Source organism: Passer montanus, unplaced genomic scaffold (genome assembly GCF_014805655.1).
Source record: "Passer montanus isolate IOZ18808 unplaced genomic scaffold, ASM1480565v1 scaffold5, whole genome shotgun sequence".
NCBI lineage: Eukaryota > Metazoa > Chordata > Aves > Passeriformes > Passeridae > Passer > Passer montanus.
The window spans coordinates 1,631,808-1,647,664 of NW_024369929.1; the positions used below are offsets into that span (position 1 = coordinate 1,631,808).

At 40.7% G+C, this 15,857-nt stretch overlaps 2 protein-coding genes across 2 annotated transcripts; one reads left to right on the plus strand and one right to left on the minus strand.

The window, feature by feature from the left end:
- LOC120508915 (40S ribosomal protein S27-like) lies at positions 1 to 4,122 on the plus strand. The gene is made up of 3 exons (XM_039722990.1): positions 1 to 176; positions 2,450 to 2,560; positions 3,634 to 4,122. The coding sequence occupies exons 1-3, from the start codon at positions 158 to 160 to the stop codon at positions 3,660 to 3,662; spliced, it is 159 nt and encodes a 52-aa protein (XP_039578924.1). The 5' UTR covers positions 1 to 157; the 3' UTR covers positions 3,663 to 4,122.
- Positions 4,123 to 4,808: 686 nt separating this feature from the next.
- Positions 4,809 to 14,581, minus strand: LACTB (lactamase beta). Its single transcript, XM_039722989.1, has 6 exons — positions 14,391 to 14,581; positions 13,447 to 13,513; positions 11,820 to 12,010; positions 11,128 to 11,473; positions 9,672 to 9,837; positions 4,809 to 7,672 (listed from the first exon to the last, which is right to left on the minus strand). Exons 3-6 carry the CDS (start codon positions 11,955 to 11,957, stop codon positions 7,129 to 7,131), a joined length of 1,194 nt encoding a protein of 397 aa, XP_039578923.1. The 5' UTR covers positions 11,958 to 12,010; positions 13,447 to 13,513; positions 14,391 to 14,581; the 3' UTR covers positions 4,809 to 7,128.
- Positions 14,582 to 15,857: the final 1,276 nt, after the last annotated feature.

Consider the following 15,857-nt stretch of genomic DNA (forward strand, 5'->3'; position numbering starts at 1 on the left):
GCCGGGGCAGCGCCGGGCCCGGCCCGCTCCGTAACGCGCCGTGCGCTTTTCCTCCTGCCCCTCCCAGCTGGCCAAAGACCTGGCGCATCCCTCCCTAGAGGATGAGAAGAGGAAGCACAAAAAGAAACGTCTTGTGCAGAGCCCGAACTCCTACTTCATGGATGTAAAATGTCCAGGTAAATATTGGAAATGTTCGTGCGTTGTGGAAGGAACAAAATTGATTTTTGTATATCGTACACATAACGGTTGGTTATTATTTCTTATCTGAGTTTGGTTTGTCTATTCTGTAGAGAAAAAGGTCTGTGTATTGCTTTGGGTTTTTTAACAATAAATGTGTTTTCCATATTTGGAAAAAGTTAATGTAAACAATCAGACTTTTCTTTTCTGGAGGTTCTGGCGTGAGGGCTTCTTTACTTGGGTTTTTTCCTTTATAAAACACTTGCAAGTAGGGAAAAACCCAACCCCCTAGGTTTACATATACAAAAAGTGAAATTAAATGCATGCATTAAAGTATCCATAGCACAAGTTTCAAACAGAAGCCAACATTGTTTTCCTCCCTTTGTAAGTTAGTCCTGGAAGAACAACTGGAAAAGCTTTTGACAAGGATATATGCAAGGATACTGCACACATACATACAAGTAAAACATACACCACTGCCTTGTTTGCATGTGCTGTTAAGAACTAAGCTGCCATCTAGCTCATATACAAGGGTTATAAGATGTTGCCTATGTCCACTTTTCAGAGATCTTCATTACTTTGGCTCAGAGACATCTGTATAATCAACTTCTCTTTCATAAACTGAACTATGGGATTTTGCAGCACCGTGACAGGAATGTGCTCTACCAGTGAACAGCTTTTTTATTCAGCACAGTTACATCCATATTGCCCAGTGTGGTAACTCCCTAGCAACTGCTGCAGCATAAGAAGATTCTAGCAGTAAGAAAACACTTACAATAATGATCTTCCTGACTTAGAACCAGGGAATTGTTGATGTACTCAGGTTTTCTGATCTTATTCTTTCTTAGTAGCCTAGTTTTCTAAGAGGCTCTGAGACATATTCCATCTGAAAGTGAGGTAAGTTAATTTAAACAACCTGAAAGTAAACTGTGGTTGCTTTCAAACAAATATAGTATTGAAGGCTAAGCCTCTGGGTTTGCTTTTTGTTTTTTACACTTTGTTCAAACCAGTATACATGAATGCATACACTGTGACACAGTTAGTGTCAACATAGACCCATAGATCATGGGTTATCTTCATTATTGTTGGGTTAATTGTTTTTTGTGCTTGAGGGGTATATAGAGCAAAGCAGGAGAGCTCCAATAATGCTAGAATCCTATGCACAAGGCATTGAAAATAGCAGATGGCCTTATGTGTCCCTAGGTCAGTGGAACTGGAGGCTCCTACCTTGGTACTCAGATGGGCTGGGCTCATTTCCCTGCCAACCCACAAACATTAAAAACTCATCAACATGGAAGTTCAGCTTCAATAGGGGAAAAACAAAGTTTGCTGTGATTAAATGTTGGCTTTTAGCAGTTTTTCACAAAGATTTGTACAGTTGCTCTTTGTGATTTAAACAGAGATCTGTTATTTTGTCTAATAGTACTTCTCCCTGCCAAGCAGACCTTTAGTCACAGGACCCTGCTCACAGCATGTAGTCTGTCTTAGCTTTCTGATCCACACGTGCTGAAAATGCAATCTCTGCTCACCTTTACCTATTTATTTTGTATGTCCACATCCAGATAAAATCCTTTACAGGTTTTCGCCCTCCAAAAATACCACTTGGCTAATTAAAAATACTTTCCAGGGGAAAAAATTTAAAAGCAGTGAAAATCTCATTTCTAAGCCATGTATGAGTGATCTCATCCTTTCTTAAATCATAGAATGTATAAGTTGTAGACAAAAGCATTGTATAGGGAATTAGTGAAATTTTTCTGTGCAAGTCTTTCCATTTAAATATTATGTTAGTTTTATAGAATGCAACCAAGCCTTACATGTACCAATTATTAAACAGAAAGCAAACACAGATTGGAACAGCAGTGTTTATATTCCCAGCTTTCAGACTTGGTCAACAGCAGTGTTCTACTGTTACAAGTTAAATATTTCTCCAGCTACATGGGTTCCTCTGTTCAGCACAGGAGGCTAATCTGGAGCTGCTGAACTTCTTTACAAGAGATGTGATAGGCAAATTAGGGCTTGTCAGCCAGCAGGGTCTGTTGATTTTCATGTGGGAATCAAACCAGTTCCTGTTACCTAACTTGCTTTTCTATGCATGTAAGTAAAGGCAAGCACTTCAGAACACAGCAATGGCTTGCTGAGTTTGGCTTGGTGTGTTGTCTAAGGAAATATAGATGCATTTTGGACAAGTGTATTTGGAGTACCTGATGCAATTAACACATTAAAAATGATGCTAGAAATACCCAGAGGGAAGTTTCATAATGTTGTTTTTCAGGATGCTACAAGATCACCACTGTCTTCAGCCATGCTCAGACAGTAGTTCTGTGTGTAGGGTGCTCAACTGTCCTGTGCCAGCCAACTGGGGGCAAAGCCAGGCTCACAGAAGGTAAGGGCAGCGTTACACAACCTAAATATGCCACTTTTATAAAGGCATTTTATAGCTTGCAAATATTTCAGCTTGGATTTTAGAAACTGATACTGGAACACTGATTTTGCAAATTGCTTAGAGTTGGCTGGTAGAAACATTGTTAATAGGCCCAGAATTGTGAATTTTTCTTCAGATTCTATGTTTTTATATGGCTATACAGCTCTGCCAGGGAGCTAAACACCTACATTGTCATCAAACACACTTCATTTTAGGTGAATTGTCATTCCCTTCAGCCTGTGTAATGAATACTGCTGTTTAACTCTGAGCTGTGTTTAAAGTTTTAAAAAGCACCATCAAAGGAGTAGGGTACTTTTGCCAGGCTAAAGTAATTCTGTGCCACTGCTAGTCACTAATGGCTTGCCTGTTTGTTTTTAAACAGCCCTACTGTAAAGCAGTTCCCTGGCTCAAAGAACATTTGTTTAATATCAATTATAAGGGAACAAATAACCACCAATAATGTATGTACAGGCAACTGGTATAACACCAGTATCTTTGAGTGCAGCCCAATTCTGGGACATGTGAAAAGCACTGGAAACATTTTAGGATTTAAAAAAATGTAAAAATTAATCTAGATTTTATTAATTTCTTGTTTATAGGGCAAAAGGTAAGCATGCATACAAATGACACATAGCAGTGTTTATATAAAGTGCTGCTACACAGGGGTGGTAAACATGAGGAGAGAACACCTGAAGTGAGGCTGTGGAGCAGTTGAAATGGTAACAACACACTCTGCAGCTGTTTCAGTTTGGGGTTTGTATCACTAAAGGATGGAACAGTAGACTGAAATTTTAAAATGCACTGGAAGAAAATAAATAGTACATTTTAATCTTATTTTAAGATGAATTGCATGACAGCCATTTTGTTCAGGTTGAGCTAGAGAAGACCTACAATGTTAAATTTTCACCTCTTATAGTACATGAAATTTAAATTTAATCCATTATTTTTTCTACTTACATTGGATGGGTAATTTTTCAAGGCAGTCTAACCATTTAAGGACTATTCATATCTCTACTCACGTGATTTCTTTGCAGGCTGTTCATTTAGAAGAAAGCAACACTGAACAGTTCAGCATGTGATTTTTGGATCTGTGTTCCTGAAAGCCTTACCAGTTTAAAAATGCCTGTTACAACAACAATGTAATTATGATTGATTTTGTACAAATTACATGCTACAGCTGACTAATCTGCTGGAATCTCTTTTTCAATAAATGATCTGAAGTGCAAGCTCTTCCTGTAAGTTTGCAGACAACCGAGCTCTATTTTTATAAGTTTGTGTGAACAGTAAAAACCTTGGACTTCCTGCATCCTTGCCTTGCTAATCATAAACTAGCAGTGTAATGCATATAGTGACAGAAACTGCTTTAAAAGTGCATTTTGTGTATTTTATTACTGCAGCTACCATAACCGCAAGGCTTGCAGAAGCTAGATAAGCTTTTAAATGGCTCATTTGCTTTCAATGTTGCTGTAGTCCCTCCCCTCTCTTGGGTAATTTGGTGATAAATAAAAATGAAAAGTTACTCATCTCTGTTCAGCTGTTTCTCTGGAATGCATGGATTTTCCCTCCTGCTAATTTGATATTGAGACTGCACTTGGTATTCTAAACTGAGATGTCTATAAAAAAAAAAAACCCAAAACAAAAGTAGTCCTTTGCAAAGCACTGAAAACATGCAGCATAGAGAAGGCAGCTGGCATACAAGCAATAGTGTTCCAAACTGAGATGTCTATAAAAAAAAACAAAAACCCAAAACAAAAGTAGTCCTTTGCAAAGCACTGAAAACATGCAGCATAGAGAAGGCAGCTGGCATACAAGCAATAGTAAGTCATGGAACTACACTAAGAGGTGAGAATGGTATCTAGGAACTAGTGCAGCAAACCCATGCTTATTGTTAGTATTAAATACTGGCATTAAGTAATTGCCTTCTTGCAATAAGGAAAATTGTTTAATGAGTTTTTGAAAGCCATGTCTTTCTAAATGGCTGGTAAAATGTTTTTAATCATGAGAAAATATTAAAACAAAATTTTACATATATCTTACTTTATTAAATAATATCTCAAGTTATGTATCAACAGCTCTTTAAAAGTATCAGGTGTCTTGGTGAGCTAATTATTATTGGAATTTTCTAACTAGCTAATATTCTTTTTATGACTTTGAAAAACTGTACATGTCTAGTCAATAAAATAAACCAAAAACCTGATGCTACAATTGGTTGCATTTGCAAGGTAGGTTTTATTTCTGTTATTTCAAACAGCAAACATGTAAATACCATATGCAGAAGGAGGTGTTTGATACAGAAACAGGTGTACCAATGGAATACACAAGCCTTCTAAGAAAAATAGGGGCTTATGTCAGTGCCACTCACAAGAAAGGTTCACTCACAAGTAAGTTTATCATGAAAGCTGCTCTTAATTGACCAGACATGGTCTAGTTAGTTTCTCATGTACAATGCCAGCCCATCAAATTACTGGTTTTAGAACAAAGTTCAAAGTAGCAATATTAATTGTAACCTGAATACATGTGCTAAGGCCAGATTGATTCCTAGACTGTCATATCTCTGCCTTCTCTACCCGAAAAGATAAGAACTCATGATTAATTTAACATCAAAGCAGAGACTGTAAGGGACCCATTTTCTTCCAGGTGCTAGAAGATGAAATTATTGGATACTCTTGCAATAAAGACAATACATTCTTAATGAATAAAGAAGTGAAATTTTGGTGAGTGCGCCAGAAACCCCAAGCAAACATTTTTTAAGGTACAATAATGATTGTAATTATGAAGAATATACTAAACTAGTCTTATTAGCTCCAATTTAAATGTAGGTAAAACACTGATCCCTCAAAATACTGAATTTCCCGGTTTCTTGGTGACAGGGCAGGTGACAACTGTGAGGATAACACCAAAAGTATTAGTTTGGGAAAGAGGCAGGTAGGGTTATCTTCTCCTACCTGCTAACCAAGACACCTTACTCCTTAAATTCAGAGCAGCAGAACTGCTGAGCAGTGCAGGAACCTTTCCTGAAAGATATTTCTGTTTTGTCTCAGGCTGGAAGTACTGTCTGATATAACTGCAGGGGAAGTGAGCTGGGGGTAAATCTTTGAGATGACAGAGATCTTCCATGCCATTGTGAAATACATAAAATGGACACTTCAGATGCTACTTTATTCCCATTGTGAAACTGATAATTAGAAAATCTCACACCTCTAGTCTCGTGTCCAGTTCTGGGCCCCTCACTTCAAGAAAGGCATTGAGGAGCTGGAGCATGTCCAGAGAAAGGCAGTCACCATTCTTTCTTTCTCTGGGAGCACAAGTCTGACAAGAAGCTGAAGGAGTCTGGAGCAAAGGGGTGACCTTATCACTCTACAACTCCTGACAGAAGGCTGGAGCCAGCGGGGATCAGCCTCTTCTCACAGGGAACAAGTGAAAGGACAAGAGGACATGGCCTCAACCTGCACCAGGTGAGGATCAGGTTGAACAACAGGAAGAATTTCTTTACAGAGAGGGTGACCAGGCATTGGAAGGAGCTGCCCACAGAGCTGGTGGTGTCCCCACCCCTGGACGCAGCACTTTGAGCTGTGCTCCAGCTGCCATGGCCGTGTTTGCTTGGTGAAACTTCTACTCCTGGCTTCAAGCATGGACTTTGAGCTGTATTGAGCTATTTGAGTTCCTAATTCCTGTTTACAAGGGAGTAGCCAGGCTACAGAGCACAGTGCCATTTCTGGCTACCAAGTGTATATCACTCAAAAACAATGGGACAGTTGGACACCTTGCACATTGTGCTATTTGGGTGGATTTGAATCTAGAAATAATACCTTTACTGCACAGTAAACTAATTCTACACATTCTCTGTGTCCAATAAAAATGGATGAGAGAATATCTAAAAAATGAAAAGAATTTTACTTTACATTTGAATTTACTTTACATTGGTCTAGATTATTCTTTTCTAGTTCTTAATCCACAGGTCTGATAAAAGCCTGCTTCTGGGTATAAATCTGCATTCTGGAGGTAGCTTCAAGGTTTGGATTTTGTTGGTTTTTTAAGCAAGTAAGGGAAGTGGTATGTGAAAACAAAAAACAATGGTGACACAATTTTTGTTTAAAAAGTAATACTGAATATTTGTAGCAGACTGGAACTGTGAGAATAACAAGCAACATATTGGTGTGCTAAAATCAAGATGTGAAATTTTTCAAAAGTTTAACATTCAAGGTAGATAATTTGCACTTAGTGCAAAAAAAAAAGGCTATTTTTTTATCTTGGTCAAGTGTTTCACTAGTTGGTAAAAATAACCTGCTAAATATAATGATCATTTACAGGTGCTACAGAAAGTCACCTTAGACTGTTACATTCTCATTTTCTGTAAGTTAGGAACTTCCCTGAGAGATGAATTCCAGTTAGATGTAAGTTTAGCACCACTAGCAGAGATTAAGTGAATTATTTATGCATTTTCTTCCCATATTCTTAGTGAACTTGAAGTGCAGTTACACCCTTGTCCCTTTGTTTGTCAGCCCAGTGGGTTCAGTCCCTCCCATCTCTCAGCCCACAGACTGTTGCCGTTTCTCTTTGTCGAATTCCCTTGCGATCTTTAAGGCGGTGCTGTTGAGCGACACCGACTGCATGTTACAGATAATGGAGACAATGACACCTCTGGGGGGTGCCACTGGCCAAGCACCCACAGCTTCAGGGTCCAGCTCTTCAGGCAGGATGAGGAGGACACTGCTGGCCCCCACGGCGCCCCCGGTGTGAGATGCATAGTGCCTCTGCTGCCTGCAGCAGCCACACTGTTGGTTTTTCTCTACCACAGCCCAAGCCATGGCGTATTTACCATCCCTGTCCCATGACACTTCTGTTTTTGGCACTGGAGTCCACATCATTGCCACTGTGCTTGGCTTGAGGTACCCTGGAAGAAGTTTGGTGTTCTTGTTTTTAAATTGTCCGGCTTGGTAACTGTACAACAAGGCATTTCCAAATTTCAGGAGGTCACCTACTGATGACAGGAAGCCACCACCAGCCCACTTGTAAGAGTTGTCCACATACGGTGCGTTTACCAGCCGTCCCTTTTTGTTGTAAATGTAACACCTAAAATGCAAGAAAATTCAACTTGTCATTTTCATGGACTATGCACCATGATTTTAAGCTGCCCTACCTTAAAAGAGCAAACTGAGCTTGTGTTAGCTTGTTCTTGTGAACATTTAGAGGGTTTTTAAAACATATTTTTGAAATATATTTATTGCAGAAAAGCCAACAAGTAATTCAGACAGAAAAACAAAAATTAAGGTGACTTCTTAGGACAGAAGCTGAACTTTAATAAAAGTACTAATCCTTCTGCTTAATCTTAGGATATACTAAGCATATCTCTGTCACATCTCTTACTTGTATATTGTATTTAAAGAGATCAGGCTGTTGTGGCGAACCATCCATGTGTGAGGGGACGAGTCTTGAAAGAAAAAGTCCAATCATAATTTGATTAATTTCATACATCATATGAAAAGGACGCGTGGACTAAATGTATAACCCAAGGAATTTCAACCTCTGGTGTTTAGACCAAATAAGGTCCATGGAGAGTTATGAAAAGGAAGAGCCCTACATAGATGGCACTTGTATTGGAAAGCTTTCTAGCAAACTTCTGAATAACTTATAACACTGGAAGTCAGAGGTTGAAACAAAGGAAGAATGATGAATGGTCCAGGATGCAAGACTACCATCAACTCTGACAGTGATTTAGTATCCTGTTGTCCCCATAATGAGCTTTTTGATCACAGAAAACCCTGTTACAAAGACATTGACTTATACTGCTAAAAGGTCTAGAGCACAGATTTTTAAGCACTTTCCTGTTAGACCGATATAGTATAACCAAGCCATTAAACAAACCTCAACATGTCAATACATTCTATTTTGAGGCATCAAGCTCCAATTTGTGGAAGCAAACCCATCAGGATCTCAGTTTTGCTTGACAGTAAGTACCTATAAAAACACTCCGAGAAGAGCATCTCTCCCTATTCTTTGATCCCTCCCATATTTCAGTTTATAAAGGGAAGAACATGTTCTAAAAAACCTTGACTGTACAAAGTTGATAATTTATGAGAACATCACTATCATCCAGATGAGCCTCTGATCCTACAGCCAGAGAGCCTCTGAAATTTTGCAAGCAAACTGAGCACCAGCACAAAGCATCTTAGAATAGGGCAGTGAAGCTGTGCACACACAGTTGCAATATATGCCTGTACTTAGTCTAAAACTCAGCTTCAACACGTTCATTGCTCTTTGAGGACATTTTTGAAGCCAAACTTTTAAGAAGTCTGAGTCTCATTTTCATGAGGCTGTCACTAAAACCTACTCTGTCATTCAACAGAATTCTTGTCCCACAACAAAATTTAACAGGGGAGTCAATAATCAATTTCTGAGCCCAGGCAGGAAATTCAAGAAAATAAGACAAGAAACCCTAGCCTGATCCACTGTATTGGAATGGATTATCCAGTTACATAAATTTCTCTCTCTTTGTTGTTTTGTTTTTGTAGGAGTAGGGGGGTGGGGGGTATTGGTTGTGTTGGTTTTTTTCTTCCCTATGTTAAATTAATTTTTAAAATAAATTGATGTTAAACAGAATTTTAATTCTGGTCAACATTCATACAGCAATTTGATTTCTGAAAACCTTGGGTTACTGTGAGACTATTACAATTCCTTGGAACCCTTTAAATGCCAGTATATTAAGCAAACTAAGGTAATTATATATTCCAACATAATTTCCTTGTTACTCTTTATTTTATTTGCATTTATGTGCTTACTTGTACCCAAAGTAAATGTAAACTTTGAAGTCACCCCTATTACTCCCTTCACCTCCCACATTCACACTTAGAACAGGAAATATTTATTTCTTTTTCTGTAATTTTATATGGTAATTACAAAACCTATACCATGGCATTGGAACTAGCTACATGAGTAATGTTGAGGTAACATACAACACTTCATTTAAATGTCTGGGAAAATAAAAATCACACATTCTTAATTCAACTGTCTTAATTAAGATAAAAAGGGCAACAGTTGTAGTGGAAAAAATAAGAGTTCCACCCCTGTTTACCTTGCTCTGTTATATATCATTGCTTCATTGTCATCTAGGACAGTTGACAGCATATCCAAATCTCGAAACATTTTCAGCATATAATCTGTAAATTTCTGTCCTGAAGCTCTCTCCACCACAGCACTTAAGAGAGTAAAGCCGTACGTTGAGTACAAGAACTGACTGCCTTGAAGAAACACAGTGAGAAAGGGAAAACCCCAAGTTAATTGCATGATACTTAAATGGAATCATACATGCAAATAAAACTATTTATAGCAATTAATAATCAACCATTGTTGATGCTAGGCCTAGGAACTTCTGTACTGCAGCAGACACACATCCTGCTGAGAGAACAGCACTAAAATCTTCCAGGGATCTGTGTGTACAGTCAGGTTTCATGCCAAGGTGTCAACACTGACATTTAACATCCTTTCCAGGAGATTTACCACATCAGGTCTAACAAGGATGTCTGGATTTGGAAAGCTGACACAAGCCATAAAATTACTGCTTAAAAGATGCTCAGCTACTGTGACTTGTGTGTCCATACCCTGGAGAAGGGAAAACAACAGCAATACTCACATTTTTCAAGGGCATTCATGACTTTTAGCACAGTGTTTCTATTTCTAGAATATCCCAAAAGATTATATGAACACAAGCATTATTTAAGACAACAGAATTTATTTACAAAACAACATTTCATTTTTTAAAAGCTCATCCTTGTGCTAATGCTTTCTATGAAACATTTACATATTGAGCAACTGCTAAAGTGCCTACAGTTGAGACAGATCTCTTATTTGAAGTGAGCTCTACAAGATGGTGAGTGTTTAACTTCACCCTTCTTCTACCCCTCTCCCCTTAAATGCACATTTTTTACTGTTTATCAGCAATGCATGTCATTTACCTTAACCTAAGTAGTTTAAAACTTACACTTGAAGTTCCTCAAAGTCCTCTCTAGACCTAATTTAAATAATCCCAAAAATAAATTACTTCAGTAATTCTGTGATCCTATGGGGTTTTTGTAGCTTTTTTTTAGGTCTGATTTAGTGCCTCAGTAAAATTTTTTGCTTTTGGTTCCTATCTAGAAGGCCCAGAACATGACTACAGCAAGTTGGTATTTGCTTACAAAATACTTTGTAGATACAAATTTGTTACCAGAATTATCTTCTTCTTCAGCATTTATAAATCCACTGGTATGCTTCAGAGCACTTAGTGCATTACTTACTGCTCCTGGGAGAAAAATCTTATACATAAATATTACATGACCAGGTGGTTTGTGCAGAACACACCAAATACTTCTCTGTTGAGCTTTTAATGGGGCACGTGAAGAAAAGAAAAAAAAGGGAGAGAAGCAGAACAAACCAAAACCCCCACACAAACACTCTTCCCTGGACTCTACTATCATCATTACATATAAAACTGTTTGAAACAAAACTCTCACCAGAGCAGCATATTTTGGTCTACATTAATAGAAACTCACCTGGTTTAAAGAATAAGGGATCATTTTTAAATATCTTCAGTGACTCAATCACACTTTCAAATTTTTCCTTCAAATAATACTCTTCCTGGTCAAACTCCTTGTCGTTCCTGCCAGGCTTTGAACTTCGGCTCTTTGTCTCACTATCATGTTCTTTCTTCTGTTTGCCACAATCAGTGTTTTCAGTCCCTTTACCTTCTTTTGCTTTTTGTTCTTTATCCTGATGGGATTTGGTTAGCTTAAGTGCTCTGTTTGCCTTTTCCTTTTCTTCTTTTACTTTTGTAATATCTTTTTCATAGTGACGAATCCCACTCAAGTGTGAAACTAACTGTCTTGTGGTAATAGTGACCTAGGTAGACAGGATAATGTGAGCTCTCTTCATTAAAAGACAAACAATAAATCAGCAACAAAGTAAAATTCACCATGACAAAGAAGAGATAAAGGTGCAGGACCTTTTAAATATCACATATTAAATACAGTATTATATATATTTTTTTATATATATATATATGTGGACTACACACTTGATATAAAAGTAAAGATACAAATATGCTTTTCTGAGCAAGAAACACCAGAACTTGTCTAAATGATTTTGAGTGTTTTGTAGGAATAGGTGCAAATCAGGCACCTGTACACAGCTATGTAGTGACAGGACCAAAAACTTTAAAAACTCTTACCAATAAACAATTACATACCTTTTCACCCTCGTAGACTTTTTCTGGAAATTCAGGGACATATTTCTGCACTGGGGCATCTAAATCGAGCTTCCCCTCTTCCCAGAGTTTGGCAACAGCCATCATTGTGAGGCACTTGCTGATGCTGGCGATGCGCATGATGGTCTCTGGCTTGCACACCACGCGGTTCTCCACGTCAGCATAGCCCAAACCTGCCAGAAATAAAAACACTCTGCTGAGGCCTTTGCACAGAGACATGCTGAATTCATTACATGCAATCAATTCGATTTGCTGGCTCTTTGAAATATTTTTCCTCCAGATAAACTGGGATACGAAGCATTGGAGTGTCCCAGCCCCTGCTTCAGTTCAGTCAATAACATTTTACTGTAGTAGCAGCAGTTAATCAGGGCCCATTGGGTTACACAAAGGCATCTCAAGTTGCTGATTAAGACTACAACAAACATAATGATAAATGAGATTAAAATTAAGCCAAAATTTACACTCCTGAGGTCAAATTTTCAGTGTAGAAAACCCCAAGAGACCAAAATCTAGACCATAAAGTAACTGACCAACAGTCATAAACACTCCTTTTACTGTTCTGAATTAATGGCTGAAGGAGAAAAAAGGGTCTTATTTTATCAAAACAGAAACTGAGAGAGGAAATCACCCACAAATGCACACCAATTACAAAAGCGGTAAGGTTTCACAGAACGGAGGTGTTACTATGTTTCAACATCACTCAGCATGACTTCAATTAAAATACAACTTAACAGTCTCTGTAACAGTGTTTTCCTTTGTAACTAAGCCACAAGTCTGGTAGCAAGAACTGGAATTAATAAGGCATTATCGAGCTGCCAAACTAGCCTTCAGTTTGAGTGAGGTTTGAAGAAAGTGCACCTGATGTTGCAGCATGAAAGCAAGAAAATTCAGCAATGACATATTTGCAGTTTGCAGTACAAGAAAGGCCTGCAGGCAACACACCTCTGTCTCTATAAAACTGTAGTCTAACAATGAACTGCTCAGGAAATAAAACCCCAAACCTTGACAAAGTACAAGAAGTAAAACATATGACATGCCATTTGCCCAGGACCCTTTCTCTTTATAGCTGCTACTCAAGTGCCTGGTGGTTGTTAATGCAGATGCATTCCCCTCAGTAAAAACACCTTTCTGAAAGGATAATGCCTGATAAATCCCAGTACCTTCCCAGTAAAGCTACAGCTCAGCCCACAAACAGGAGGCAGGTCACCAAATGTGAGCCCTTGTTCCTTTGACTGCTAAGGAAGTTCCTGTGGGGAGAACAGTTCTTTACCTCCTACACACAGTGCCACCAGAGCACTGTTCAGCTCTGTGCCCTGAGTACGTTCAAAGGTTAATCTGAAAAATTAATGCAAGAAAGGTTCTCCAATCTAACTGCAGAGACATACTAGCATATTCAGAAAGTTAACAAATTATAAATTCATGGAAATTATTGAAGTTTACCAAGGAAGGTGTCATTTGATACTTCCTAAGCATCCATTTCTGGCTGCTGTACAGAGATGGGACATCAGGCAGACAAAATCCCAGCCTGATTAACTTGTCTGAATTGTTAATTTTTGAAATGTTCATCAGTTCTTGACACTATGCACACCTACTACTCCCATATACTGACCTTCTGACCAGACTTCCTTTCCATCTACAGAAACTCCAACTAATATACCAGGGATTCCTGCTTCATCCTGCAAAAAAACAAAATGGAGAGAAGACATTTAGAAGGATATTTAAATTAAAAAACACCTCCTCCCAAGCCCTTGAACTGAAAAAGCTACAAAAACCCTACAAATAAACCTGCTTATTGTTGTCAAATTATAGTTGAAATTTTGTTATGTACCAGTTTGGTTGAACTGCTGCAAAGCTGCTTTTGCAAAGCTGACATTTTAACTCAGCTATTGGGAAAAACATACCTAACAAGAATAGCAAGGTAATATTTTTGCTTTAATAATTCAGTTAAATTACTGGATGGAACAAGCAAAAGAAACAAAACATGACAGTCAATATGCAACCGGCAAACTGCATCACCTACTGGGCAGGCAAGATTTCAAAAAGCTTCAGCTGGATTTTCGAAGTAACTACAACGTGCTTTTTAAACAGAATCACAGAATATCCTGAGTCGGAAGGGACCCACAAGGATGTTAGAGGCCAGCTCCTGGCCCTGCAAGGAGAGCTCCAACAATCCCACCCTGCCAGGCTTGCGAGCAGCGACCGCTTACCTGGGGAGCCTGTTCAGTGCCTGACCACCCTCTAAGTAAAAAACTTTTCCTAAAACCCACCTAAACTTCTCCTGGCATAGTTTCCTGGTATTCCCTAGTCACAGAAACGCAGAGATCGGTGCCTGCCCCCGCGCCTCCCCTCATGAGGCAGCTGCAGCCCGCAGTGAGGTCTCTCCTCCAGGCTGAGCCGAGTGCCCTCGGACGGCTCCTGCCTCTCCTTCCCACAGCCTTTAAGGCCCCCCTGGCTCTCAGATACCCCGTACTGTGCCCACTTCCGTACACCCCTGTACCGAGCTGGCCTGAGCTGCGCCAGCACCCGCAGCCTCCCGCGGTGCCCCCTCAGCACCTTGATCCTCCGCACCAGGTCCCTGCTCCTCTCCACGGCCGCGCCGAAGCCCCGCGGAGAGGGCGGCTTCTCCTCCCGCCCGCTCTCAGCCTCGCCTCCCTCCGGCGCCGCCCGAACGCCCAGAGCCAGCCCCAGCGCCAGCCCCCAGCCCCTGCGGGCCGCGGGGAGCCGCCCGGGAGCCGCCGCCCGCCGCTCGGGCGGGACGGGATCCGGAGGGACGGGCTCGGGCGGGACGGGATCCGCCGTCCCCGCAGGCTGCAAGCGGGACACACGGGCCGCTTCCCCGCGGTTCGGCACGACTGGCCGGCCAGGGAGGGAAGGGGAATCACAGGAACGATGAGGCTGGAAAAGAGCTCTGGGATCAGCCAGAGTCCAGCCCGTGACCACCGAGCAGCACCGCAGCAAATGGACCACGGCACCAAGTGCAGCGCCCAGCCTTTCCTTGAGCATCTCCAGGGTCGGTGACTCCCAACACCTTCCTGGTCAGAGCCCATTCCAATGTCACTCTTTCAGTGAAAAACTCGGCCAGGGAGGGAAGCGGAATCACAGGAACGATGAGGCTGGAAAAGAGCTCTGGGATCAGCCAGAGTCCAGCCCGTGACCACCGAGCAGCACCGCAGCAAATGGACCACGGCACCAAGTGCAGCGCCCAGCCTTTCCTTGAGCATCTCCAGGGTCGGTGACTCCCAACACCTTCCTGGTCAGAGCCCATTCCAATGTCACTCTTTCTGTGAAAAAATTCTTCCTAGTGCCCATCCTAAACCTCCCCTGGCATAGCTTAAGACTGTGTCCTCTCATCCTGTCACTTGTGTGGAAGTAAATTCCAACCCCCAGCCGGCTACACCCTCCTGGTGTAGGGAGTTCTAGAGAGCAATAAAATCTCCCCAGAATCTCCTTTTCTTCAGGTTAAACACCCCCAGCTCCCTCATCTCATCAAACTTGTGCTCCAGACCTTTGCCCATCCCTTGTCCTTCTTAGGACCCACTGTAGCACCTCAGTGTCCTCTTGTCTTGAAGGGCACAGAACTGGACACAGCACTTGAGAGGTGGCCTCACCAGTGCCAAGCACAGGGGACTTGGACCTGGCTCCTTTAGTTAACCACCAAAAGCCACAAGCTGCATCCACAGGTGATGCTTGGCAAAATGAGCCAAAACCCTGTGAATCCTCCCCAAGGCCTTATGCTTTGAAAATAAAGGTTTTTGAAGCAGAGCCTCAGCAGGCTCAGCACCACTCACCCTTCCTCCTGATGGAGGTGAGGTTGTAGCTCCTGCCAGCACCAATGTGGCTCTGATAAAATAACCTTGTGTTAATCAACACTTCCATTGCTCTGATGCATAAGAAAAAGGCAGAGAAGGTGAAGAATACTTGAAGTCACAAAGTAATTACTTAACTCTGCACTCGCCAGCAAATGTTTGCAGAATCAAATGAAAAAAGCTTGCTGTTAAACATATGCCAGGCAGAAGTTAG